The sequence below is a fragment of the Brachypodium distachyon genome, chromosome 4 (assembly GCF_000005505.3).
Source record: "Brachypodium distachyon strain Bd21 chromosome 4, Brachypodium_distachyon_v3.0, whole genome shotgun sequence".
In the NCBI taxonomy this organism is placed as follows: domain Eukaryota; kingdom Viridiplantae; phylum Streptophyta; class Magnoliopsida; order Poales; family Poaceae; genus Brachypodium; species Brachypodium distachyon.
This window is the reverse complement of record NC_016134.3, coordinates 22,897,932-22,925,235: the sequence shown is the minus strand read 5'-3', so window position 1 is coordinate 22,925,235 and position 27,304 is coordinate 22,897,932. Positions and strand designations below refer to the sequence as shown.

Below are 27,304 nucleotides of genomic sequence, written 5' to 3'. Positions count from 1 at the left end.
ATCGCTCTTTTGTGTCTAGTTGGGAACCTCTTAGTTAAGATATGAGCATTGGATGGCCTGGATTGGGTGATTAAAATGCACGAATAACTAAACAACTTCACCTGCAATGGAGTTTAATATGTGACACAAAAAACCAGAATATCATTTGGACAAAATGTTCTTCTAAAACAAGTAAGATGAGGATGGAAGAATCATAAGAAACAAAACAAGGTCGGTGACACCAAGTTTAAAACCAAAAAAAATTTGAAAGTTTAGATTTCAATGTAACTGGTGCTCTTGTTGGCCAAATAGACGTAAGGGTACATTTTAAATGGCCATGTAAATAATAAGCTTGTATATGTTGTAACCACTTCGGTTTTAGGATATCCCAAGCAAGTCTCAATTTTTCTTTCGCAAGCACCGCGATGTGAACAGTATGACCCATGTGCCCAGGTACATCTGAAATGGTGTCATGGTCACGATCATTAGATAGGTACTGCACATGAGCAGGCCATAAAGTCTCGAGTGGTGGGCATCTTTCAGAGACACAACGGTCGAGATAGGAGAAAACAAGCTTGGAGCCATTTCTAATTTCCGTCGTAGTAAACAATACTTTCTCCGTTTCGTAATTCTCGTCAAAATATTACATGTATCTAGACGCTTTTTAAAAAAGCTCCTCTACAGTGTCCTGAAATTAGTTTGGTCCGTTTATTTTACTTGATCTAACGGCAGATAAGTGGAGTAGTAAGATGGAGTATGGAGAAGACAAGGGTAAAATCGTATTTCCTTTCCCTCGCTCCTTCGCTGGAGTACTCAGAGTCAAAGGCTGTGAAGATGGCGGCGGTGCGCGCTTAGAGGGCGGCGGCCGCGGCTGGAAAGGAGGAGGCGGCGTCACCTGCTGCGGGCGCAAGGTACAACGGCGGCGGTGCGCGTTGTGAGGGCAGTGACGGCGCCCGCTGCGTGCGCAAGGGACAACGCGGAGGCGCGCGATGGGAGGGCAGCGGCGGCCTCGGGCTGGGAAGGAGGCGGCAGCGGCGCCCGCTGCGTGCGCAAGGGACAACGCGGAGGCGCGCGATGGGAGGGCAGCGGCGGCCTCGGGCTGGGAAGGAGGCGGCGGCGGCGCCCGCTGCGTGCGCAAGGGACAACGCGGAGGCGCGCGATGGGAGGGCAGCGGCGGCCTCGGGCTGGGAAGGAGGCGGCGGCGGCGCCCGCTGCGTGCGCAAGGGACAACACGGAGGCGCGTGATGGGAGGGCAGCGGCGGCCGCAGGCTGGGAAGGAGGCACGGCAGCTCGCGCTGCGGGCGCAAGGTGCTGGGGCAGCCGCAGCGAGGACGTCGGCGCACTGGAAGAGCAGCAGCGGTGCATGCAGCGAGGATGGGAGCGGGCAGAGGGCTGTGAAGGCTGCGGCGGCGGCGCGCGCGGCTAGGACGGCTGCGGGCTGAATCGGGAAAACGGGATTACAGGGGAGAGACGATGGAACTATTTATTAATTTTTTTATCCATGCGAAAATGTAAAAAGTCGGTAATGCCCTTTTCTAATACTCCGTTGATTCTTCCTGGAGTAATAGGTACCGGAGATTCTTTTTTAAAAATAGATACATCCATATTTGGACAAATTTGAGACAAGAATTATGAAACGGAGAGTAACATAGAATGCAATAAAAACAATTACAGGACGAAAACCAAGTGATCCCTCCTGTCTGGGACTCTCAAACTTACAGCATTTGAATTTTGACATGCTAATTAGGATGTATTCATATACAAATGCAGCTGAGCAAATATGCAGGTTCACTCCCAAGGCGAACAGTTAGCTTAGTCATTTCCCTGGTCTGCACGTGGAGGCCTTCTGAACTTGAGCATATGGTCCTTACCCGTTGCCATCTTTGCTCTATTCTTTGGGTCATGATTTACATGCTGGCTATGCTCAGTTATGCTAACAAGCTTGCAACGAAACTTCCGATCTCTGATCACCGTCAGCCGTTGCCTGGACTTGCGCAGCGTACTGCAGATTCCAGAGAACCTCTTCGATGGAAGGTCGTGTCGAAGAATCAACAGTCAAGCATTTGATCGTGATGGAGACCACCATCGATAACGAATCCTGTGAAGAAGTGCCAACCACAACTGGATCCAGAACTTGGTTGCGCTCTTCTTGGCATGGTATCGACAGAACCTGCAGCTGCAACAAAGGTTTCTCAGATAGTTGATTCTTTTTTTTTCCTGGCAATAAGTGTTAGGACATCGAAATGTATTTATGCTGGCTTCAGACAGATGTAGGGCCTATTAGCTGAAATATTGGTCAGAACGAATTATTAGTCTAGAAATGGCATCCGGCATTAGTCGCTCTGTAAGCAGAATCACTCAGATGTTCATATATCCACAATCCACATATTTAAGATGCATCAATAGTTTCTCTAAAGTTTGACTGCACATATCCTAAAATGACATGTTCTTATGCACCGGAGCCTCGAGAAGTGGAGGGAGGTCCATTGGTAAGTTTGTCCGAACTGAAAAGGTGTGGTCATTCTGGCAATAGCCGAGCAAAACCTGGTCAAAAGCCTGGAATTTCTCATTTTGAAAAATAATTCTTTTCCTAATAAAGTTATTAGTACCCCGCCTGTTCAAGATAAATAATGCATCTGAGTTTGCACAATCTCCAGAGTCCCACTTTGACCATTCCTTCTCTTATGAACATGTAGGTACAAGATTTACAATATATTAATATTGCGAAACTATTTTTCATGAAAAATCTAATGGAACCATTTCCAACTTTCCAATCTAAATAGTTTTTTAGTAATTTGGTTGTCAAAGATAAAAGGACTCCATGATTTATATACATCATACAATTATGTTTCAGGCCTATTTCAGGCTATGGGTCAGGACTTACGACAAAAAATTCAAGCCAAAGACCAAAACATTTGGGCCAGTCTCCAGCCTGGCAGCGGACCACCCATGAACAGGTCCAGGCATATGGCAACAGCCAACAGGATTGGCATTAATTTTCCATTTCAAATTATCGATTATCCCAAATGCACTGAAATTGCCTTTAATTATATTTTTTACAGATGTCCAGAAGACCATTAGATCAGACTCCAGATTCTAGAAGAAAATGCTGAAATCAAGCTGCACTAAGCATTAGAGGTATTTCGTATATATGATACCAGCAAGATATGATAAACAAGGGAAAATTATTAAAGATGGAAATATTATAATAAAGTCATATCCAATAAAATAGGCATATTAACATGAAGTGTTGCAAAGCCAAATAAATCATGAACTTTAGGGGGGGATCCATCTAAGCATCATGTAAGTCTTCACTACTACAGAGCAAGAGAGGGAGGCATACCAGTTCACTTAAAATGAAAGGGTCTCCTTTTCTATGTAGTTTTGAGCCCATAAGTACTTCAAGCACAATACAACCAAAAGAACATACATCATCCTGTAAACTTTCCCTACAAAAACATAGATAAACATCACCAATTTCGACATCGCTGATCATCAGTTTATAAGATGCTTCAACTCTATAACCAGATTTCCTTATCTGTTTTAATGAATTGGTGAAATGGTAGATTACTAGATGTGGTTACATGGAATTACATCTGTAAGTACTGAACCACTCATTTAGTTCCTAAATAGATGTATGTATTAAAAACCATATTCGGCAACATGCTGTTCTTCAGAGACTTACAGTTCTTCAGCATTATTTTGTATGTATCTCTGCCCTTCTCCTATCGCCTATAAACCAAGAGAAATATTGGTATTAAAAAAATGAATAATAAGCGGTCTACCCTCAAAGCTCCTATATTAACAAACAGGGAAAGATGATAGCATAATTTCGTTTAAATAGCAAGCCAACCTCATGTTTGTATATTTCCTCTGTGATTATGGACAAACCGTAGTCACCCAGTTTTGCCATATGGTGTTCATCAAGCAAAACACTAGAAGGTTTTAACCGATTATACAAGGAACCAGGAATGATTCCTGTATGTAAGAAATGAACAGCCTTAGCAATACCAATCAGCACTTGCAGTCTATCGCACCACTCCAGTGTTTTCTCAGGACTAGAGCCTGCCCAGAAAGGTATGCACAAATAACAAATTAGGTAACTGAGTTGTTATCAGTTCATATAACCATAATTCTCCATATTTAGACGCAGTTCCTTACCAGAAAGATATGAGGACAGAGTTCCACTAGGTACATATTCATAAACAAGAAAAACCCTTTTTACACTTGACTCATCAACTGCACTGTCAATGCAGTGTCCCAAGAGGCAAACTAAATTTGGATGGCGAAGCTTCGCAAGGAGATCTAGGCGAAGCTTTAGGTTCCTTATTGAATATCGCTGGTGCAATGCCAAGCATCTTATTGCAATCACAGTTCCACTCTCGAGTTTTCCCTTGTATAGCTGAAGATCATGAACAAAAGAAAAGAGTATACCAACTAAGCTGTTTTGAAATGAAACATAGAAATATGAAGAGCTTGAATGCTATGAAGTTGTCTAGTTTGCATCGCTAAGAAAGTTGAATAATTATGTTGCTAACATTGAAAAAGTATATTCATCATCAATCTAATATTTTTCGTCCCTAAATTGATAAATATATGAGCATATCGGCAAACCTTTCCGATGGATCCCTCCCCTAAAAATGCTGACCGTTCAAAGCATTTTGTTGCTTCTTTGAGCTCTTCTAAAGAAAATACACGATGTGTGGGCATTATTTGCGTTCCAAATTTCACAGCTTGAGATATGTACCCTGCAATGAACAGGAAGAAGAAGATTTAAATTGACACCAAATAAGGATGAAAAAATATCTCTTGTTTGTTAAGGAGGTATCTGTAAATAGGATGTCAGAATTTCTTCAGAACATGAGAGTAACATCATTATGTCATTCAGTTGAACAACATTTACAGGAAGTTACAAGGTACAGGATAATGCAGAATAGGTACAAAATAGAAACAAAGGTGGGATAGTTGACATGTAAAAGTGGGATTCACGTTCACTAAAAAAGGTATGTGAATTCTAACAGAACCTCATTTGTTTATCCTAAATAAGAAATGGTGTGCCTAACCCCACGATCTTGTCTAAAAAGAAAATAATTTCTTAACATATAGTATAACAAACAATGACAAATAAGCAACTTGACCAAAGTGCAACACATGGGATGCACACATGATCAAATTCTAGGACGACAAGTGTTATACGGATGATGCACCGCAAGGAGGTTGTCACATAAATAATGCAACATTGCTTGAGAACAAGTCTTACTTGCATTTACTAGCAGTTCAGAGGACATTCCTGGAGTCGAGTTGTCTTGCATTTGCTTTTGCAGTAACTGTTGTTCTGCTGTAACTCTTTGACAGCTTCTTTTGTTTGAAGCCACTAATAGAAGAGAAAGAACAAGCACAATCAGCACTATCCCGACAACGGTGACAACAAGTCCAACATCCGTGTTTGATCTTTTCCCCTTATGAGATTGTTGACAATATTTAGCTTCATGCTGGTGTTCAGGGTCAGCACTAAAGCAATTCCCATCAAACTTAACAACCCTGTTATTAAAATTACCATTTAGACAAGCAGGCAGGTCCCCAGTGAGGCGGTTAGTAGATAAATCGACAAAGCCAAGGCTGCCACTGCACATTAAACTACTTGGAAGTGATCCACTGAGCATGTTTGCCGCCAGATTCAAATAACTGATGTTTGGGAGATCAAAGAGTTTTTCAGGGGGACTCCCCTCAAGAAAGTTGAACGAGAGATCGAGGTGTTGAAGCCTGTTCAGTTGGCCAAACTTCTCAGGAATTTCACCCTTGAAAGAGTTCTTGCTAAGCAAGATTGTGACCAATATTGTAGGCATCTCTGGAAGATCTCCATCTAACTCGTTGTCCCTCAAATCCAACATCTCAAGTTTATTTAAATTGCCCAAATGTGGAACCTCACCCGAGATGTTATTGCCGGCAATAGCTAGCTCTGTAAGCATGGTAGCTTTACCAACTGATGCTGGTATGGACCCCTTTAATCGGTTACCCTGCAAGCGCAGAATGGCGAGGTTCGAGAGCGAGTCAAGCCAGTCTGGCACAGTTCCATTTAAGTAGTTACCATCCAGTGTCAGCGTTTGGAGCTTTGACATGACTGAAAGCTTCGGAGGTATAGATCCATACAAAAAATTGGAGCTCAAATCAAGCACTTGAAGCGAAGACAGACGGTGAATCTTGTCAGGGAGAGGTCCCCATAGGCCCAACGAGACCAGGATAACAACTCGCAAGGTCGTCAACCTTGCCAGCGTAGTAACAAATGAATCAATAACAAAGGCTTCAGACAGGGTAACATTGGGAAGAGGATAGCCACTGAACTTTGGTGGCTTGGTGATCCTATCACCGACTATCTTAAGCTCTGTAATGGCATTCCCCTCGCACACCACGGTAACCATGGAAGTGGGCTGAGTGTAGCATGGGTCACCGTTTGAGTTATTCCAGACATCCAGCTGCCTAGGGTATTCCAACTGCTTCCTGATCTGCTGCAGAAGCTCACTCTGAGAAGACTGCTCGCTTGTTCGGAATAACATCAAACAAGTTATGGCCATCACAAGGACACTTAACTGCCAAGCCATTGGAACCAAGCTCACACAGCCTGTGAATCTCGGGCTCTCGGCAAGTTGTATCACTTTCCAATTTCCCAACCTAAAGTTTCAAATTTTCTGCTAGCATTCGGATAACAGATGAAGATGAGGCGGGATGGAGCAACATAGTAGCAAATTTATTCAGAGAACAAACTCATGGCTTTCTTTCTCTCACGGCCCAGTTTCCTACAAAAATTGATTAATTTTCAGCCAAACAGTGAGGAAGACTAATAATGAAGGCCAGAAACAATTTTGCCTTCATAAAAAGAGAGAAAATCTTTGCCAAAAACCACATTCATATTACCGGTCTTACTATAAATTATTCTATTTTGGGGACGGGTCGCACGAAATTTGAAACAGAAGAACAGAGGGAATAGTTTCCATTTGGAACAAAAATATATATATTTGAAGGTGCAGTCCTATAAATCTGTTGGGACCCGACCAAGAAAATGACACACTGAAGCATCTTCAGACCGAAGCTTTAATTTGCAATAAGAGCACAACTAGACCTACAGTACTCCAAATGGAAATATCTGAAGCTTGTCGGTTAACATTTGAAGGATTAAAACCCTAGTATTTGTTTGTACAGAACTCTTCTTGCAGCAAGAAACCTGAAGGGGGGAATGACCGACGAACAGCCGAACAGGTAGGTAGTAATTACATACGGAGTACAAATCTGAGCTCGAAATGAAAAAGGTTGAAAAAACCTACCGAGAAACGCAGTAAACTTGAAGGGAAAACAAAATTGCTGTAGCGGGGAAGAAATGCGGTAAACTCAAAATGGAAGCAAAGGCCACAGACTCCCAGTAAGGCAAGAATTTTATTATACCCTGACGCAAATTCCAGTCCAAATCACACACAGAAAACAGGGCGAGAAAATAGCAGAGAGACAGGGGAAGGCAGTAGTACCAACAACATTTTGAGATTACATTGCAGAGAAACGAGAAATCTCTGACCTGAATGCGGGGGGCGGCCACGGATAGTCTTCCCCAAGAAGTACCGGCGCAGCGCAGGAGCTCCCTTCTTCGGTTCTTCCTCACCACCAAGGTCAGGAGCAGGCGGGCAGCAGCAAGCAGCAGGAAAGAATTTTTAGGGAGGGAGAGGCGGAGCAGGTGAGGAGCAGTGAGACCGCGCGCGCGAGACGGTGGATGGACGCTGCTAATTCAGGACCAGCAGCGCGCGTCCCCAATGCACATGGTATCTCTAACCCTGCTCACGCTCATCCAAGGACTTACCAACGGCGCGATTAATGGCCCGTGGACGGTGAGTCGGTGACCGGTGGGCGTATGATACCATGCCGCGCAGCCAACGCTACCGGCATCGATCCATCCTCCATGCCATTGTTACTCCGGAACCGTTGTTACTCGGGAGTCGGGACGGGACCTCCCTCGCAGTGATTAGCATCAGCCGGCAGCAGCAGGAGGGAGTAAAAGCACGAGCCTGCAGCGAGTGAGTTAATTGGGATGGCAGGAAGAAGGGAAGCCAAAGCGGAGGGGAGAGAGAGAGGAGGCAAGGTAGTCGGCACAGTGGGCAGTGGTAAAAAAGAATTAGCTTAGCAGAAGTAACCGCTTTAATACTGTATATGCTTTTGACCGGGTCTTTGGGGTCCCGAGAATGCGAAGCTGTAGAGGAAGGGTAAATCCCTGGTCTGGGGAGTGGGGCTGGATCTCCCGATCCCGCGAGCGTAAGTAAACAAGGCAAGTCTGGGATTTGCTGCGCCGATCGTTCGTGTTCGTGGTGAACTGGTGATCGGTAAGAATGTGATTCTGGACTTCTGGAGTGGAGTGGAATTTGTTGTAAGTTCTAGATGGGGTTGATCTGGGCGCCTTGTCCATGGTCCACACCTTGCTTGGATGGACGTTGTAAAGGAAGTTTGTCCATGTCGGGGGCGACCTAAGGATAATAAGTTTTACTTCGCCCTAAAAACGAAACGAAAGAAGTATATGTCTCTCCATGTCCAAGTTGCCTCTTTTGGAAGATGTGAAGCAAGTGTCAAATCAAAATACATGCATGTGCATTGGCTTTCAAAGATAGAGAGGGATGGGATGGGAGCCTAGTGTTTTACTTTTAGAGTCGGTAAAATTTTTTTTACTTAAAAGTCGGGCAACTTATATATAGCCACATCGTTATGGAAAGTTTGACAGGCAACGGTAACGGGGCTCCGTATTTTTTAGATTTGTTATATTAAAACTATGCGGAAAAATCCCACGGAGAATGAGTTAAATTATGGAATAAAAAAAGGTAAAATTACATCAAAATCATTGAAGTAACACGGACAGAATGTAAAAAAAGAAGTGCACCACGTGCATGCGCCACTCTCTCGAATTGTAAGACAAAAAGAAATGACGTCCACGGTCCGCCTGTAATCCACCTTGTCGACCACAGCAGAAGTACTTTCGAGGCTCACCACCGACGAGGAAATGTTGTCAAGTATGGAAATGCCATTGGAGCCAAAGGATGAGGTGGCCACCATTCTCTAGGAGCCAAACAAAAGCCCCTTCGATGGGCAGCCAAGCAGGTGATGCCGAAGGACGGGGAACGCTGCTAGGGTGATTGTTGCCCTCCCCCTACTCCAGTTATGCAAAACATGTCCTCTAGGTCAGAGGAGGTTGAAGAGGATCACATCGATTTGATAGCCGAACAAGTCCAACAAAACTAGCTCTTCGCCGTTGAATGAGACTTGGGGAGATTTCTTCAAGAACAAACAAGAGAGAAAAGAAGCCACAAGATTTGATGTGGAATCTGCTCTTTCCTTGAACCATCTTGCTCCCAAATCTGGGAATCCAGTAGAACACCAAAGTAATAATAGGGGAACTGCTCAAGAAAAGGAAGATGGGAAACCGAGGGACAAAGGATCTAAGAATTCCAAGCAACCCCGATGCGGTAACTCCGACCATATCTAGAGAAAATAAGGTGAAGGGGTGGGGGTGGGGCTGGAGTTTACATATGTGGGGTGCTTCTTTGGGATGCTCACATCTTGAATCTCGAAGTCAAGAGCTTTGTTGCCAGGAAAACGATGGTGAGGCCACTTGGAGTAGATCGAAGAGAGAGTCATCGGTGGCTCCAGGCCAACGACAAAGGATGCGGCTGGGATGCAACTCAACCATAAGGCAAAGGGAGATGATAGCGAGAGAGGTGAAGAGGAAAGTAGAAACCACTCGGAAGAAAAACCATGATATCCCATTTTGCGATTTTGCCAGCGTGGATAAGTGGATGTGGTTATCTTTCGGCATAAGGTGGTGAGTTAGCTCTCACTTATGTGCAAAAAAGGTTTAGTATTCTAATCGTGCTTTATGTTCTTGTGCAACAAATAAGTAAGAAAATAATTTAACAATGTTACATGTGATAAGAGCATCAACAAGAACATAAATTAGCAAACATGTCACAACTACTTATAGCCCAGCCATGCACGATAATCTGCTTATACTAGCTAGCTTCACATCCATCTTCCCGTATCAGCAAAACTGATAAACAACCAGCGTATTTACAATTTAGGACATGTTTGGTTAAACTTAAATATGGCTGACTTTTGCTTATAAGCCAAAAGAGCACTTGATTTTGATTTTTTGCTTACACCATCATCTAACAATATCAAGTCAGAAGCAAAACCTATGTTCTTTTGTGACTTATAAGCTAAAAGTCAAAAATCACATTTAAGCCTAACGAAACAAAGCGGTAGTCATGTCAGCTGGCTTTTGGGTTCTTGCAAGAGCAGTAGACGAGAGAAGGAAGAGAACTGAGATGAGTCGAGGGATATACAGTGGAGATGAGAAGACATCGATGAGGCACACACGGGTGGGGGTTTATTTGACGCTTTTTTTTCTTGTTGCAGCCATCCGACGTCACATATATTCGAGTTTTAGCTCATCTTTACCTTATAAAAATTAGCTAGCCAAAATGTTGAGTTGAGTTGGATCCGTAGGTTGCACTCGGACTGCAGGCTACATGTGGGAGGTGGGACTGAGAGGCCCGTGTTTTGTTTTGTTTGGTTTGATTTGACCAATATTTTGGTTTAGCCCCGAAATCGAAGGGTTTATGGTACTTTCTCTATTACAAATTGTAAGACGTATAACTTTTGTTGATGCTCAAATTTTCTAAAGTTTAACCAACCATCATCAACATATAAAGTTTCAAATCAGATCATTAGATCCATTGTGAAACACACTTAACGCTATTTGATCTAGTACTAGCAAAAGAACCCGTGCGATGCTACGGAACAACGGAAAGTGTATCAAGCACGAGCCGGTGGAGGCAAAGTCTGGACATTGATTTTTCGATTGGATTAATTTCCATACTGAGATTGATACCGAGATTTTTTGTTTGGGTTCGGATTGATTTCCATACTGAGATGGATACGAAGAATTTTGAATTTCATGCTAAAGAGATTGATTTATTTTAGGACTGTTCGTATTATGTTGTGACAAATTTGGACCGTACGATAACATTCGGTAAATCTAAACCGTAGAATTTCTGCTACTGAAATCGTGAATAAGGCGGGAGGAAAAGAAAATAAGGGACAGTGACATATTGATTGTAATTTTATCGAAGTTGACCGACCAACACCGACCAACGACGCCCACCATCACCGATTTCAATTTAATATTTAATATATTGTAATAGATTCATTTACACGAAGTTCTAGTACAGTGCTTCCTATTTCACGTTTAAAAAATCTTGCGAATGAAAGACCTTGGTTTTCGGTTTAGTTCGGTTTTGCACGCACGGCCCTTGAAAAAAAATAGAAAGAGAAAAGAAAACTAAACCCTAGCAGCCGTTTCCTCCGGCCATGCCGTCGACGTCCCTGCCGGCGACGCCGCCGGTGCTGCCAATCTCAGAGCACGAGGACGAGATCGTGGCGGCCGTGGAGGCAAACCCTGTGGTGGTGGTAATTGGCGAGACCGGTTCCGGAAAGAGTACCCAGCTCTCCCAGATCCTCCACCGTCGAGGCTACACCCGCCGCGGCACAATTGCTATCACCCAGCCCCGCCGCGTCGCGGCCGTATCCGTCTCCAGGTCCGCACCCCTCTCTCAATCGCGCGCGCATGGTTATTTGCTAGAGTGTAGGCTAGTTGCGTGGGAAGTGGCGCCATGGAGTTCACTACAGATTTGCGTTTAAGGACACTATGGTTCTACCATTTTTTGTGGCCATATGTTTCTACTTTCTGATGTATCCTGCTATCATATTTATCTTACTTGTGAGTTGTAAGGGCGCATTTAGAGCAATTTGGTGGACTGAGAAGGAGCATGCAATTGGGATTGATCATGTGTTGAGAACTATTTAAGGGGCTATACGGCCGTGGACATACCAGTGTCATATGTTACAATTATAGGATCATAATGTTGGGTCATTCAGTTGTTCAAGTTTGCTTTAATAAGAAAATAAACACATATAAGTAACTGTCTGGTAAGAAATTTCTTTAGTAGCTTCCTGGTTGATTAGCTGCTCCAGATTTACAGCACACAAATGCTATCTAATATGCCTTTGACCAGTTGAGAATGATTTCAGCTGCAATGGTACTGAGAGCAACTTTAATTATCTATAGGAGGGTGGCACAAGAGCTCGGTGTCTCAATTGGGGAAGAAGTTGGTTATGCTATTCGATTTGAAGACCGAACTTCAGAAAAAACTTTGATAAAGTAAGCTTAAATTTCTTTTAGCTTAATTATCTCCTGGATTCTTGGATAATTTTTGTCTCAATTCGTAGGTATCTGACAGATGGTGTTCTTCTGCGTGAAAGCCTTTCAAATCCTGAGTTGAAGCAATACTCAGTGATTATCTTGGATGAAGCTCATGAACGTAGTTTAAACACGTATGTCGATCTTTATGTTAACCATATCTACGAAATATGAATATAAAAATAGCCTTTTTATCAACTTTTGACATATAGTTCTGCAGCATGTCCCCTAATTCTTAATCATTTATAACCATAACATTGTATATGTTTACAAATTATTCAATATAATCTCTCAACTAAAAAAGTTTAAGCTAATTGCTGTAAATGGGCCACGAACTGTTCAGTGTAGATAATATTTGTTGACAGCATAGTTGTCGGGGCTGTGATGCACTCAAGACCGCATACATTAAATCATGTCAAGTTAAAAAACTTTGGTCAAGATATTTTAATTAACATGCACATCTTTAGAGGAAAGACAAAGTTTTTTATTAGAAAAATACCACGTCAAAATGCATTGCGGTAAACAACAATTCTCATGTATACATAATGAAATTAGAGAGCAAGTAATTGGGAGACGAGTACAATTAAGAGCCTAAAATTAAAGGAGTAATTAAGGGAGGTATAACATTTGCCCTAAACCATTTGATGGATATTTATGAGACTGAATTAACAGATTTGAGCTTCTAAAGTATCCCAAGCTACTCATGCTTTTTATACTGGTGTAGATATTATGTAGAGAAGTTCATCTGAACCACTCAGCTGGTTTTGCGTACCTGCGAATGTAATGTGGCTACTGTAGTTTTGAAACAACAATAGTAATTTCTTCCTTTTTTGGTTTGCTATTGATTAAGCTGTAGTGGCTCATTTGATGGTTTTTGTTACAGTGATATCCTTTTAGGTTTAATGAAAAGATTGATAAAGGATCGAGCATCAGATTTGAAAGTTCTCATCACTTCTGCGACTCTTGATGGTTTGAAAGTGTCCAAGTTCTTCTCAGGATGTCCTGTGTTGAACATCCCTGGAACCATATTCCCTGTGGAGAAGTTCTACAGCACAGATCGCCCAACCAATTATATTGAATCTTCTCTCAGGACAGCTATAGGTACGATAATTTTTTTTGTTTGTGCAACTATTGTTGTTTTAAAACTTTGACGATGACATGCCAATATTTCGGCTGCATCCCTAAGATAGCTGTATGTTTCTCCACTTGCCCATTACATCAGCCAGAAACTGAGAACAGAGATAAGATTTGTAACAAATATGATGGATGGTTTTTTATATGTGCCAATGAGTGGGCATTATAGTGGTAAGAGAGTAACAGGTCAGTTCACCTCAAGTTCGCCTCAAATCAGGTTCATTGAGGACAAGGAACTTCTCCAGGAGTTTTACCTGTTACTGTCTGGACACTAAAAAAGAAGTTCCTAAGATAGCAGTTCACTTATCCTACAAGACAGTTCACCTCAAGTTCGCCTCAAGTTACTTTCTGGACAAGAAGTGCAAGACAGTTGATGTTCTTCAGTTATCCTACGGCTCCTATTGTCCATGCCTTCACCACTTACTCCAAAGGCCACAATTGCTTCCAGCTTTTACTGTTTTAACTATTCACCATTTACTTTTGTAGTTTTACCTGTTCCTTCTTTACTGCCAACTGTGTGAGTTATGGCCAGCAGCATAGCTGTCCTTATAAACCATGCGTTGCATGAGTTGTAAGCATAGATCTATTTGCTATTGCTAAAACATTACACTATTATACAATACACGAAGCTCCGTGGTAGGCGCCCCAATTTTTCTTGTGTTGTCTTCCTTGTCGATCCCATCAGGATCTATCTCTTGTATGGACTGGTTGCTTTTCTTCTTAAAAGATGAGATGTGCTGCTAGGGCAGAGGAGGTCAGAACTAAAGAAATAAGGGTACTAAGGGGGATGTGTGTCTGATCCATCCCAGACTTAACCATTTACAATTTTGACAAATCTATCGGTCCAGCATGTGATGAAAATATTCCCTTGAGCAGTAACATTCCATCCCTGATGAGTTGACTGACCAATTTTGTTCCAATCCGACTTGATTCCTTCACAAACACTACCTTAGGACACCACTGGTTAAATCCCACTCCCTGCCATTGAATCCACCACCTTAATACCGGCAACTTGCCTTTCCTGTTATCTTGTTGTCATTGTGTTGTTATCCCCTGTCAGTAGGGAGATGGTGGAAGTGTGGTGGCATGGTGGTGTGAGCTGCTATGGCAAACAGGAGATTGGCGTTGGCTCATGCACTCTTGTGCTCTGATTCATTTGACATGGTTGAAACTGTGATGGGCGACACGTTCACAGATAGATGTATCCAGACTACCGGTTTGGTTGCCACTAACCTGGCTCGTTGTTTTTTACTACAGTCATGGGGCCGTGATTGTCTGATACCACAAATAATTATGGTCAGAGTGTAATTTCTGTACCCTTGGCTCTGATTTTATGTCTGAAAGTAACATATAAATTATACGGAAATCATATAACCACGTTTGCAGGTTTCGTTAAATTTTGGCTCCTAATGATTTATATCCGCTTACGCTTTTTGAAATCTCCTTATCAATACCAATAACATTTTCTTCAACAGATATCCATGTTAAGGAAGTTCCTGGGGATGTATTAATATTTATGACAGGAAAGGTCAGTCCCTAAAAGTTTACCATTGTTTATGCTCTTATCTGGAAAGTCGAAGGACATTATGTGGTCTTTGATACTCAGGATAGACCTCTACCTGCTTCTTAATAAATTTAATAGCATAATTTATTTTAGATTTTACTCCTTTCTTTCATTTCTGAATGGTTGGAATATAATGCAGAAAGTCCTTCTGCAAAGGTTCCATAAAAAATCATTAACAGAGAAAATGTACTCGATAAAGATTTAAATACCTGCAACCATTTGGCCATAATCCGTGACCAAATTATTCTTAGAAGAACATAAAATATTCACAGGTTTATTGCTTTTGATCATTACCTAATTCCGTTTGAAAATATTATTTTTCTTGTCTAGGATGATTAAAAACCTGAGCTTTGGCCTAGCTGTAGAACTTTCAAATGTTGTCATAGGTAGGTATTTAAAATATCTGGAAGTATGCCAAATAACTTTGCTCATCAAGGGGCTTTGCATGAGATGCCAAGCCTTTTCTATTTGTCTGTCTTACTTATATAAATGTCTTGGTATTGTTTCCAGGATGACATTGATAAGATGGTGTCAAAATTGGAGGAAAGAATTCAAAATCTTGAGGAAGGTTCTTGTATGGATGCTCTTGTCCTTCCACTTCATGGTTCTTTGCCTCCTGAACAACAGGCAATCAGTTAATCTTCCATTGCATTGTTTTCCCCAAACTTTTTTCCATCTGTCTATCTAATATGAATGTTACCTTCCTCTCATTTTTCATTTCGAAATCATAGGGTTCTGCAAGTAAAGGTTTTGGTAGTTTTTTTTTCTTTTGCACCACATTTGTGGCATCCTTTGAATTACCAAAAATGCCTTGACATATTTTCTTTCTCTGAAATCTAGCAAATAAGTTCCTCGAACTTAAAGTTTGACTTTGTTTGAGGGTCTATGCGAAGTACTTTCAAATTTACACAGCATACAGACTTACAAAGTAACCTGAAAAGGTTCTGTAAGGCTTTCTGGAGTTATTTTTCAGCACATCTATAGATCTAAATCACCTACAAATCTTCAATTACAAAGAATGACAGAATATGTTTTTTTTCTTGGATTTAGAAATAGTTCCTTGAACTATCTTTGAATTTCTTTGAGGGTCTATGCAAAGTACTTTCAAGTTGATAATTTGGTACAACATACAAGTCACCTGAAAATGGTGAAAGATTTCTTGCAATTGTTCTCCTAGTTTTTAAGTTATATGTACTCTTTTATTTGACTATAAGAAGCTGCCTCATCTTTAACCCGTGATCATTGACTAATAAGATTTTTTATGAGTGTCGCATTGACTTGTACCGTATTTGTTATTTTATTGAGATAAACCATTTCTACTTAGAAAAAAAAGTGAACGTTTTGTTGTTTTCTTCAAGCTTTTTGTTGTTACAATACTGTGTATTCAAGATTTTGTGTTAACTCTTGGCATGATCTTGCTCTCTGTCATTCCGTCAGCCTTCATTTGTTTTCTGTATTTATCATTTTGCTGCTAAGCATTTGATACACAATAGAATTATTGCTGATCTGTTCACTTCTGATAATAGGTTCGGGTATTTGCTCCAGCACCTCCAGAGTGTCGACGGTTCATTGTTGCAACAAATGTGGCTGAAACTTCATTGACAGTGGATGGTGTTGTGTAAGCAGCAAACATAATCAGTTAAAGTGCACATACTTTCGTAGTTAAATTTCCATCTCCAAATTCCTCTTATATTTAATTTTGGTTAATAAAATGTTGGGTTTCTAAAGTAGTGAATCTATATGCAACTTCGTGGTTTTGTAGAAAATATATACAGGCAACAAAGTATCCTCATTGTATTTACTTGTGTTACCGGTTTACCGCGTATGGTAGGGTAGTAGTCTAGACCGCAAGAGGCGTGATGATGTCTTGATGACAGCCACTCATACAATTGCATCCTGAGAAATTAGTGTTACCTTTTATAAAATATGTACAGTGCCTAACAAACCCAAAAAATAACTTGTGATTTGCGAATGCATGGAGGAATTGTTAATGATTGATCAGGTCCACTTGTCCACAAATAGTTCAGTATCAATTGTTAACTTCAGTACATTTATTGATTATTATTGATAATGAATTGCTGTTACAATCATGAAGTTACTTATGAAGGAGATCATAAGATTTTGTTTTGCTTCCATGCTAAACCGCTAATAGGGAAGGAACCTGCCCAACTGATACTGAACTATAAAATTTGTGATCTTTTATATACCTATCTGAGAACTCAAAATGCCCGCAATTTTATGTCCTGGTAGATTTCTATCAGTAGAATGAATTTTATTGATAATAATACTGTATTATTTCACTAGGTTCGTGATCGATTGTGGTTATGTAAAGCAACGCCAGTATAATCCGTCAACTGGAATGTATTCCCTTGATGTAGTTCAGATTAGCAGGTAAATAATTTGGCTGCTTGTCTGTCTGTGCATCTGATTTGTCATAAGATTACTTCCATTCACAGATTTCTAGCTATAGTGCACAATATTTACTGTGGATCTTCATGAATAATTAGAGTGCAGGCTGACCAGCGAGCTGGACGAGCTGGAAGAACTAGGCCTGGCAAGTGTTATAGGTTATACCCAAGTTCCATCTACCAAAAGGAGTTTCTTGAGGCCACAATTCCAGAAATTCAACGGACTTCCCTTGCTGGAAGTGTTCTGTATCTGAAATCATTAAATCTTCCTGATATCGACATTTTGATGTTTGATTTCCTTGACCCACCATCACGTAAGATAAAGAGTCAGAATCTTCTATTCATAATAATCCTTCCGCACTCACTTTTTAAGACTTCCTTTTGTCTAATTAAGTACTATGCGTGGTAACCTAAGCAGCTCTGTGGGGCTAGTCTTGGTTCAGGCATGTCATAACTCAAAAGTCACCTTTCCTGTGCTGAGCCCATCTTTGACTAGAAAATTTAGCCTTCTGCAGCATGTTGACCAAGTCCAGTGGCACTGTTTTGTTGTGCATGACTGCGTCCTATATATTAGTTCTCAAAAAATGCGAATGTGCCAACTGCCAAGTTCAATTAACTGCTGTTTTAACTGCAACATTTTCCATTATGAGTTGTGTAATTTGAATTACCCAAAATTCTCCATCAGCTGCTGCTTGGTATCAGGAGTTTGTGGCTCCAAGGATCATCATGGAAACTCCAATTAGTTTTGTCTGTTGTGATGCAATGCATAAAATTTAAAATTATCTTTGGTTTCTGTCTTCCTTACTGGACTAATGCCTATGACCTGCAGGTGAATCGTTAGAAGACGCTTTAAGGCAGTTATACCTCATTGATGCAATTGATGAAAATGGGCAAATAACAGATGTTGGGCGCCTAATGGCAGGTATTATTTTGAGCATGAAATCAAATGGTTATTCAAATCTGTTGAATGATGTGTCGGAAAATTGGATTTTTTTCAGACGTCAGAAAATTGCTATTGTACAACCAATCCATAGCCGATCTGATGTCTTGTCCCTTTTCTGAATAAATTCCAGCTTTTTTTAACTGGATAAATTATACACGACCAATATAATATAGTGCTTTATCTTTAATTCGAAATGCATGATGGTACTGTTCACACTTGGCACATGTGATGTGAGTAGGCACTAGTAGATACTACTGTAGATAGTTATAATTTTAATTGAATATAGAAACAGCTTGGATTCTAGCCACCAAATGCAGTGCATTGGCACTAGTACCTGAGGTTTTAAACAGTTAAAATCCCAGGCATCACATCCAACAGGCCTTGTTTGAAATTGAAAATGTAAGAACCAGCCTTTAGGAAGAGGAAGGCCCAATTGAAGCCCCTGTAAGGCAAGAGCGCATTTGGGTTTAGCCCCACGTAGCTTGTTGAGAGGGTAAACAACCAACATTTACACTAGTGCAAAATGCACCCCAACCTCCAAGTTAACTATCTTACATGAAGCGTGCATAGTAGGGGTTGGTGTGGGTGCGTGGTCTATCCACAAACTCAGCGACCAGTGAACTGTGAGGCTGGAGTGCCGGTGAAGGAGGTGAGGCTGAGGGAGGAGACCTCACCTGATAGGTTAGGGTGGCCACGCGGATCTGCCAGCGACTCGGGAGCAGCGACGCCAGTGGAGCCAACGGAGGATACCTCGCTAGAGTTGGGGGTTGGGGATGGGATGTTCACCGGGGCTGGGGTAGGGGCCGCCGCTGCTGGACATGACGACCTGGAAGTGGCGGCGCTGATGGAAGCGAGGTTGGCTAGAGGAAGAAGATGACCGAGGAAAAAGAAAGAGAACGGATGTCTGAATATAGTTTTTTTAAAAATCGACTGCAATTTAGGAAAAGAAATTCATCGGAGTTATAGGGAGTCCATTAAATAAATGAGTATCCTCCATGTTCTTTAGAAACAAAACATGACCTGTTGGACTCAGGAATTCATCTTATGTAGTCGTTTTTGTATATGCTGCAGCTAGGATATCCTTTCACTATGTTTATGTGTTAGCATCAAATGATTATCGAACTAATGTGATACAGTATTTTGTTTCTCTGCACTTGTATGCTGCATCTTATTATCTCATAATGTAACCTCATCTTGCAAGGAGGTTATCATGATAACTACACAAATGCTTGGAATATGAAGTTCATCAGAGCTCAGAGAGTTAGATGTGCAATGGTGCATTTTGATAGGATGGATCATTTTTCAGCTAGTAGATCTGGTTTCAGTGATGACTGATCAGCAAGGGCATTTCTGTGTAGTTACATAATGGTCGAATTTTATCCAATTTGCAATTTTATTACTTGCCACATCTGCTGACACATAAGCTCGAATTTTTTCTATCATAGCATTTCTGATTGAACCTGTTCAACTTATGAAATTTATAGACTGGTTTGTGTTGGATAAGTTTATTTGTTCTGGTAAATTTTAAGTCGCCTTATTTGATTTTAAGTTATATGTTGTTAAAATATTGCACAGAGCTCCCTCTTGATCCTTCGCTTTCAAGGACTTTGATTGAAGCGAACGAATTAGGATGCCTATCGCAGGCATTAACTGTTGCTGCAGTTTTGTCAGCTGAAATCACACTGCGGCAAACTAGAAGGTGGCCATTTGTTTCTTTTTTAGAAGTCTACTATGACTGACTCATTCACCACCAATCATGTGATGAATTTGTTGATTCGTATATACAGCAAGGAAATTGAGAGAAAGAGAAAAAGGCGAGAGCTTCCTGATGGTTCTGGCTGGGGTGACCATATACAGTTGCTTCAAATATTTGAAAGCTGGGATCAAGCAGACTATGACCCAAAGTGGTGCTCAGATCATGATTTGCAGGTGACTGAAGATAAAATTGTTAATCTATTATGCTCAGAAGAAATTTAGATGAGTGAGTGCAGTCACATTGGGCCTTCTCAGCATAGGTTATATGAAGCTGATTTAATATGATTTGATGCGGATGCTTTGTTTGAATGTAACGATCATGTATCTATGTAGTTGTTTAAATTGGGCAAATTGCTTGTAAGTTATCTCTTTATAAATAAGAAATAAATAATACCCTTTTCTGATGTTTGACAGTACCAAAACCTGTGATTTACTGTTTGACATTTTTGTCAATTGTTCATTGTCCTTCATTTGTTGTTTGTTTTACCTTAAATCTTGATTTTCTATTGCCAATACTGCAACTTAGAAGCTTACTCAAACTAAAAGTCATGTCACCATCATATGATTATGCTTGCATTTACATAATACAGATTGGCTAAGAGTATGATTAAGTCAATGTGCGTATCAAATCAATATCTTTGAAAGACTTTGCACTTCTGCAGTGCCACTTTGTGTTGTTAAATCATTAGACTGTATGTCTATGTTGACCACCAGAATATTTTTGCAGGCGCGAGGCATGAAATTCAGCAAAGATGTAAGGAATCAATTAAGTCAGATTATTCAAAAAATCGCCAAAGGTCAGTTTTCTACTTATCATTATATTGGTTGTCAAAATTTGTGAGGAAGGATTCCCCTTTTCCCTTGCTTGCTTGTAGAGCTGCTTTTTCTTTTGCCCAGTTTTAATTTCTAAGAATTACCACACTGCCTATTGTGAAATAGTTAGAACTTACATCGTATATGTTGCCTATCGTTGAAATTTCAGCACGAAAAGCAAATTATAGAATACACAAAAAATGAGAGATTATGGCAGATACACTATGTTGTCTGTGTCAATTCGTATGGACATCTTGCTCTGCAGAGAATACTAAAGCTAAATGGAATATTTTTCTTCAATTCTTTCTTGTTGTTTGCACTTTGTAAATTGGAAAATCAGGTATTATCGCATGAATTTCTGGAAATCGGTGCATTTGACTGAATTTTCAAAGTGAACTTGCATTGTAAAATTCAGGTCCAACAGATCTGCAAGCAAGGAGAGGACGTAAGAGTGACCCTGACTACAGAAAATTGAGGAAAGCTCTTTGTGTAGGATATGGTAACCAGCTAGCGGAGAGAATGCTGCATCACAACGGTTACCATACGGTTGGATACAGGACACAACTTGTGCAGGTATCATCTATCTGTCAGAGTTAGTTAGTTGCGATGCTAGAGCTCTCTAAAAGTAAGGAAGAGTGTGATAAGTGGCAGCCAAAAGAACTAATGCCCGTGAGTTAAAATCCTTCGTACTTGCAGATATTAATATGTAAAGTCCACAAACCCAAAGTTAGTCATCAAAAAGCTGTGTTCTGCCATTTAAATCCACGAGTAGTGAAATTGTCTTGGTCAATAAAATTTTAGAATCAGACTTATGGAATCAAAGCTAAGAATTAGTCTGTCCCTTTTGTGCCTATCTTGTTTTTATTCAGAAACAGTGAAACTGCCAGTTGCATATGAAGTTTTGAACTGTTTCTTGGAGATACTTGATATGTTTGGTCTGGGGACATGCCATTTGGAAACAGTAAACATACCAAAAAATATTTTTGAAGAATAGTTGTTTCATGCAATAAGATTTTAAGTTCACTTCCTTCTATTGATGTGGGTTTGACCACATTTTGTGTCTGCTAATCTAATGCTTCAACTCTATCTACACAGCTTGCTAAATACACTTTTTGCAGGTGCATCCGTCTTCTGTGCTGGAAGGTGATGAATATGGGAAATTACCAGTGTATGTTGTCTACCATGAGCTGATAAATACTACTCGCCCTTTCATGAGAAATGTTTGTGCAGTTGAGCAGGCTTGGGTTAAACCAATCTTAAAGAAGCTTGAAAAACTGAACATAAAGAAATTAAGGTATGGAGGTCATGTATTCAAACCGATGATTGTTCAGGTAGCAAGATGTACTAGCTACACAAATAACCTCGAGTATTTTATCACAGCGGTGGTTCAACTGCACCAACAGATTCTGAACCTCTGGGTAACAAGCAAGTAAGCTCTCCAACAAAAGCTACGGAAATTAAGCAATCTGATGTGGATAGTAAGATTCAGGCTGCTCGAGAGCGCTACCTCGCACGAAAAGGCAAGAAGTGACACAACAGAGCTTCCTTATGGGGTAGTTGTAGGCTTTTCTGAAAATTGCATGCCCGCTGGCCGCTGAGCACCATCAACATGAAAAAGAGCAAGCACATGAGGAATGTCCTTGTATTATGGGCACCCAGTGTCGACCACATAGCAGATACATACTTGCTGCATCAGAAACTTTTCGCATGTGGCTGACGACGTGGTCATGTATCTCTTATCCTCATCTAGCGGATAATTTCCTCTGTACAAGAACTTACAGAATGTGATGGGTGATAGTAGTCGAAATTGAAAAAAATATTTTGATATGCATGCTGTTACTGGAATACAAGGTCGAAGATAAATATCATATACCCAGCAAACATTAACATTGTTCTGTATTATTATTTCTGGGTTCATGTGTAATCATAATAGTTGAAGCGTCATACAGACTGATAGGGCCAAAGAACTGGGAAGTGGGTTTGGGGTGAACTGGGAAGTGGGAAGTGGGGTTTGGAGCGACCTGTCATCAAGCCCTTCCTATCCGATTTTCGCTTTCCTCTCTCCCCTCTCTTCTAGTTTGGGGTGAACTGGGAAGTGAGGTTTGGAGCGACCTGTCATCAAGCCCTTTCTATCCGGTGCCCAGGTATAGGTGTCGCTCGTGTATGTTGTTGCATTCTTTGATAGAGAAAATTACACAGAACCACCACATTTGAGGCACATATCTAGGAAAGCCACCTTTAAAAAAAACGTACCACTGCTTTTGTGGTCCGTTGTACTCCCTCGCACTGATTTTTCGCAGTTTATTGTGTTTTGACGGAAAACTTGACACGGGGGCCCACCTGTCAGGTGCCACCTTGGATCCACGCTGGCCTAGCCGTCCATTGTGTCCAAACCCGACCTAACGCTAGCCCATTTGAACAACCCGACCCCGACCCTGCCTTAACCTTGGAACCCTAGATCTCGTCCCCGTCCCTCTCTGGTTAGCTACGGTGACCTCGAAGGTTGTCGATGATGGCGGTGGCAGCGGTGAAGGAGGCAATGAGTTCGTGGCGCTGCTGACCCAGGCAAGCGTGGCGGGGGCAAGCGGCGGAGGTGGGTCGGAGCCGTCAGTTCTGCCTAGGAGCCACAACCCGCACTGGACCGACTCAATCGACTTTACACAGTAAGCTCGTTATATCTCTTTCCTCTTCGTAAGTCGATGTAGTGCTAGGGTTCATCTCAATCTTGTTGATTTGGGGGATAGGGTTGTTCGATTCGGTCCATGTAGGAAGTATTCTGAGTTTTCTCGATTTTTCAATTCTGTTCAGGTTGGATGACGAGTTATGGGGCATTAGAATGAAATTTGAGTGCCATAGTATGGTGGAGAGGTACTTGGGTAGGTCAGATGTGACATATCTCAATCTTGTTGGTTTGATGGAGAGTGGCGGGTTTGGAAAGGATTAAGGAGGAAGGGGTTGGTTTGCGTGGCCTGGCGCTGATTGATGGAAATGACAAAGTTAATGAGATGATGAAGCTCTCTGAGTCATCTAACCTGTTGAATATAACAGTGATGAAGGACAGAGATAATGGTTTTTCTCCTTTGAAGAAAGTTGCTGAATTTTACAGAGATATACCAACGGTGGGCACAAGAGGAAGAGGCCAGATGTGATTACAATTGAAGATGAAGAGGCAGCAGAAGCTGAGCAGCACTTTCAGACTCAAGCAAGTGTAAACATGATGGGTGAAGCTCAAGTTGGAGGTGAAGAAGATAAGAGAAAAGCGCCTATATTAGATGATACAAATACAAAATATGACTCTTGTTAGGATAATCTTGAGTTTGAGTCTAGCTAGGTGCATGTCTTTGTGTCCTAATCAGATTAGGAGTGTGTCCGCGTGCGTGAGTTAGTAGTGTTCATGTTCATGTGTGATTCAACGTGAGTTGTGTTCGAGTAGGACCAGTAGTCCGTATGATGTTGGGCTTGTGCGTGTATATATACGCATGCAACCCTCTATCTTGTAATCAAGATCGTGTAGGAGTTTTGAGAAGAAATAAAAGTGATAAGGCACGACAGGTGCTTTTGGCCATAATCCGGTGATCTCGATCGTGTGCGTCTTCATGTGATTGATCTTTGGGCAAACCTAACATTTGGTATCAGAGCGAGGTCAAAGATTTGAAGACGCGCTTGCCCCGGGGAGGAGATGTGCTAGAACCTCGGGGCGGGCAACGGCGGCGGAGCGACGTCCACGGATAAGAGCGGGCAATCAGCGGTGGAACGGTGTTCGCGGATCAGATCGGGTAATCGGTGTCTGTGCGTGGAGGAGCATTCAGCGGATTGGATCGAGTCATCGTGGTGCGGCCGATCTCTTAGTAACGGGAGATCATAATACTGATCGTCGAAAAGTACTCGGCATCAGGGCATACTGTCGTTGGCAAGCTCGTTGAGGAGTTATGTGTGTCCAGATCGGAGTCTGTGAGTCGTGGTTGTGTCCAAGTGCTCGTCGGTGTGAGGCTCTGTTGCAGTTGAAGCATGTCACGGTCGAAGGTTGCCCGGTAAGGTGTGTCATCGGAGCAAGAGATCGACGTGCGTGCAGACAAGGTGGCATGTGGTCATCCGCGTGTCTCGTCTAGAAGATCAAACTTGGCGTGTAGTGGGACCATGACCAGTTTAGTTGAGTTCCTATGTGAGATTAATGGTGCGTCTAATCTGCACGTAGCACGCGAGATGTGTCCGCGGGGTTGGTAGTCTGGATCATGCGTTGAAGTGAGCCGACGAGTCGTGAAGCTGAAGAGAGAGCCAAGATCAGGGGAGCGCTGAAGACGGGAACTTCAAGATTAGGGGGGAGATTGTTAGGATAACCTTGAGTTTGAGTCTAGCTAGGTGCATGTGTTTGTGTCCTAATCAGATTAGGAGTGTGTCCGCGTGCGTGAGTTAGTAGTGTTCATGTGCATGTGTGATTCAGCGTGAGCTGTGTTCGAGTTGGACTAGTAGTCCGTATGGTGTTGGGCTTGTGAGTGTATATATACGCATGCAACCCTCTATCTTGTAATCAAGATCGGGTAGGAGTTTTGAGAAGAAATAAAAGTGACAAGGCACGACAGGTGCCTTTGGCCATAATCCGGTGATCTCGATCTTGTGCGTCTTCATGTGATTGATCTTTGGGCAAACCCAACAACTCTGACAATTTGGAGAGTGACAACAGTGCAGATGCAGACATTGATTGTGGTGAGTGCAATCGATAGCAATACAGTACTCAAGAGATGAGAATGCAGGAAGAAGTTGAGCTTGCCCAGATATTAGCCAATATGAGAGTTCAGAGGAATGATCCGCAGCAACACTTGGAAGGGGACACAGATGTTGAAGACCTTTATGACCCAGAGCCTGAACTTGTTTCAGATATTGAGAGGTTGAGAAAGGGCCTGCAATGCTTAATCCAGAGAAGAAGAAACCAGAAAGGAAAGGCCCCACAACCAGATCACATGCAAGTGCAGGTCCCAGTTTCACTCCAGACTGCATCATTTCTTCCTTTGAAGATAGTGACCCTGGTCCTCTATTTGACAGAGAACATGATAGGGCAGAGGTACTGTCATTTGTGGCTCCTCTAAGGAGGAAAAGCAGAGCCAAAAAGCAAGCAAAAGAGGATATATTATGATGAATCAAGGCAGGTAGCACATGAGCAGTTCTGTCTGAAGTTGTGATTTGATGATGTCTTTTTAGTTTAGAAGAGCTTTAGTTAACCTGCACATTGTCCATAGCAGGGACTTCAGATATCATATGAACTGCAAAGACAAGTTTATTGTTAATTGCATGCAAAAGAACTGTTCATTCTACATGGTTGCATCTCAAATAAAGAATGAGAAGACCTTCCGCATTAAAAAGATTTATTTGGATCACAAGTGTGAAATCACAAAAGAGAGCACACGGATCAATGCAAAGTGGTTGAGCAAGGCCTATGAAAGCACCATCAGATCTGACCCCACAACAAATATCAAATCAATCATGGATAAAGCAATGGAAGATTTTGGAGTTGAAGTCCCCAAAATGATGGCTTACATGGCTAAGAATAAAGCAATAGAAGTTGTTCTTGGTGATCATATCAAGCAATATCCAAGGATTAGGGACTACTTGAAGACAAACATAGATACCAATCCTGGTAGTAGATGCATATAGTCCATACTCTGCGGCCAAAACCTGAAAAGAATCCAAGGTTCCATCGCTTGTTCTTCAGTGTCAATGGCCCCAAAGAAGGTTTTTTGAATGGATGCAGACCATTCATTGGTGAGTTTTCTCCATAGCTTGTTTATTGTTATAGAGAGTTATAACACTTGTTAAGTTGTGCTTAACCTTAGGTGCGGTGTTCATGCAGGTTTGGATGGGTGTTTTGTCAAATTGACCACTGGTGCACACGTCCTAGCAGCTACCGGTAGAGATGGAAACAATAAGGGGCCGTTTGGAACAAAGGAATCCTACAGGATTTCTACAGGAAAGGGATTTCACAGGGGAAAAAACATGTGGACCGTTTGGGACAAAGGAAAGGAAAGTTACCAATCCTATGGAACACTGTAGCTGTGCTATGATTTAAAAGGAAAGGAAAACTCCACTGAGATCTCATTTTTTTGCTCGCATGAGGCTCAGTCTCACGAAGCAACTTTCTGATGCTCTGTAACACCAGCTCACCTAAGTCTAGCACCTGAGCTACCTCCCGATGAAATTCATGGATTTGGTTTGGGGTATGTGGCCAGCCGATAGATGGTATGGATGATTTTGCTCGTTGTTAGTAAACTAATTAATGGGACCATATCCATATAACTGATTATATTTGTGTATTAGTCATTTTTATTCCATAGGATGTTGCTGATTCCTATTATCATGTTCCTGTGTTCCAAATGGTTTTTCTATCACAATCCTATGTTTTCAATCTCCATAGGAATTCAGATGCATGTCAT

The 27,304-nt window shown here is 41.6% G+C and overlaps 2 protein-coding genes across 3 annotated transcripts; one reads left to right on the top strand and one right to left on the bottom strand.

Moving 5' to 3' along the window:
• Positions 1–1,585: 1,585 nt before the first annotated feature.
• On the bottom strand, positions 1,586–8,049 carry LOC100832281 (probable inactive leucine-rich repeat receptor-like protein kinase At3g03770). 2 transcript variants are annotated; one of them, XM_003577557.4, is made up of 8 exons: positions 7,544–8,049; positions 5,240–6,773; positions 4,594–4,727; positions 4,141–4,381; positions 3,833–4,044; positions 3,665–3,711; positions 3,323–3,428; positions 1,586–2,149 (listed from the first exon to the last, which is right to left on the bottom strand). In XM_003577557.4, the coding sequence occupies exons 2-8, from the start codon at positions 6,576–6,578 to the stop codon at positions 1,913–1,915; spliced, it is 2,316 nt and encodes a 771-aa protein (XP_003577605.1). In that variant the 5' UTR covers positions 6,579–6,773; positions 7,544–8,049; the 3' UTR covers positions 1,586–1,912. The 2 variants fall into 2 exon arrangements, with proteins under 2 accessions (XP_003577605.1, XP_010237750.1); XM_010239448.3 differs by having other exon boundaries at positions 1,586–2,155; positions 7,544–8,046.
• Positions 8,050–11,284: 3,235 nt separating this feature from the next.
• On the top strand, positions 11,285–22,770 carry LOC100831991 (probable pre-mRNA-splicing factor ATP-dependent RNA helicase DEAH4). Its single transcript, XM_003577556.4, has 16 exons — positions 11,285–11,600; positions 12,131–12,223; positions 12,292–12,396; positions 13,146–13,363; positions 14,872–14,924; positions 15,471–15,587; positions 16,487–16,578; positions 17,265–17,351; positions 17,468–17,682; positions 18,198–18,290; positions 19,887–20,010; positions 20,099–20,240; positions 20,794–20,863; positions 21,295–21,452; positions 21,998–22,173; positions 22,260–22,770. The coding sequence occupies exons 1-16, from the start codon at positions 11,374–11,376 to the stop codon at positions 22,408–22,410; spliced, it is 2,121 nt and encodes a 706-aa protein (XP_003577604.1). The 5' UTR covers positions 11,285–11,373; the 3' UTR covers positions 22,411–22,770.
• Positions 22,771–27,304: the final 4,534 nt, after the last annotated feature.

Coding starts and splice junctions, on each gene's coding strand:
- LOC100832281 (XM_010239448.3), bottom strand. CDS start 6,578: ATGGCTTGGCAGTTAAGTGTCCTTGTGATGGCCATAACTTGTTTGATG. Junction 4,728..5,239: donor TGAACTGCTAGTAAATGCAA/GTAAGACTTGTT, acceptor TGTTCATTGCAG/GGTACATATCTCAAGCTGTG. Junction 4,382..4,593: donor GGGAGGGATCCATCGGAAAG/GTTTGCCGATAT, acceptor CATGATCTTCAG/CTATACAAGGGAAAACTCGA.
- LOC100831991 (XM_003577556.4), top strand. CDS start 11,374: ATGCCGTCGACGTCCCTGCCGGCGACGCCGCCGGTGCTGCCAATCTCA. Junction 17,352..17,467: donor GATGTAGTTCAGATTAGCAG/GTAAATAATTTG, acceptor ATGAATAATTAG/AGTGCAGGCTGACCAGCGAG. Junction 22,174..22,259: donor CTGAACATAAAGAAATTAAG/GTATGGAGGTCA, acceptor ATTTTATCACAG/CGGTGGTTCAACTGCACCAA.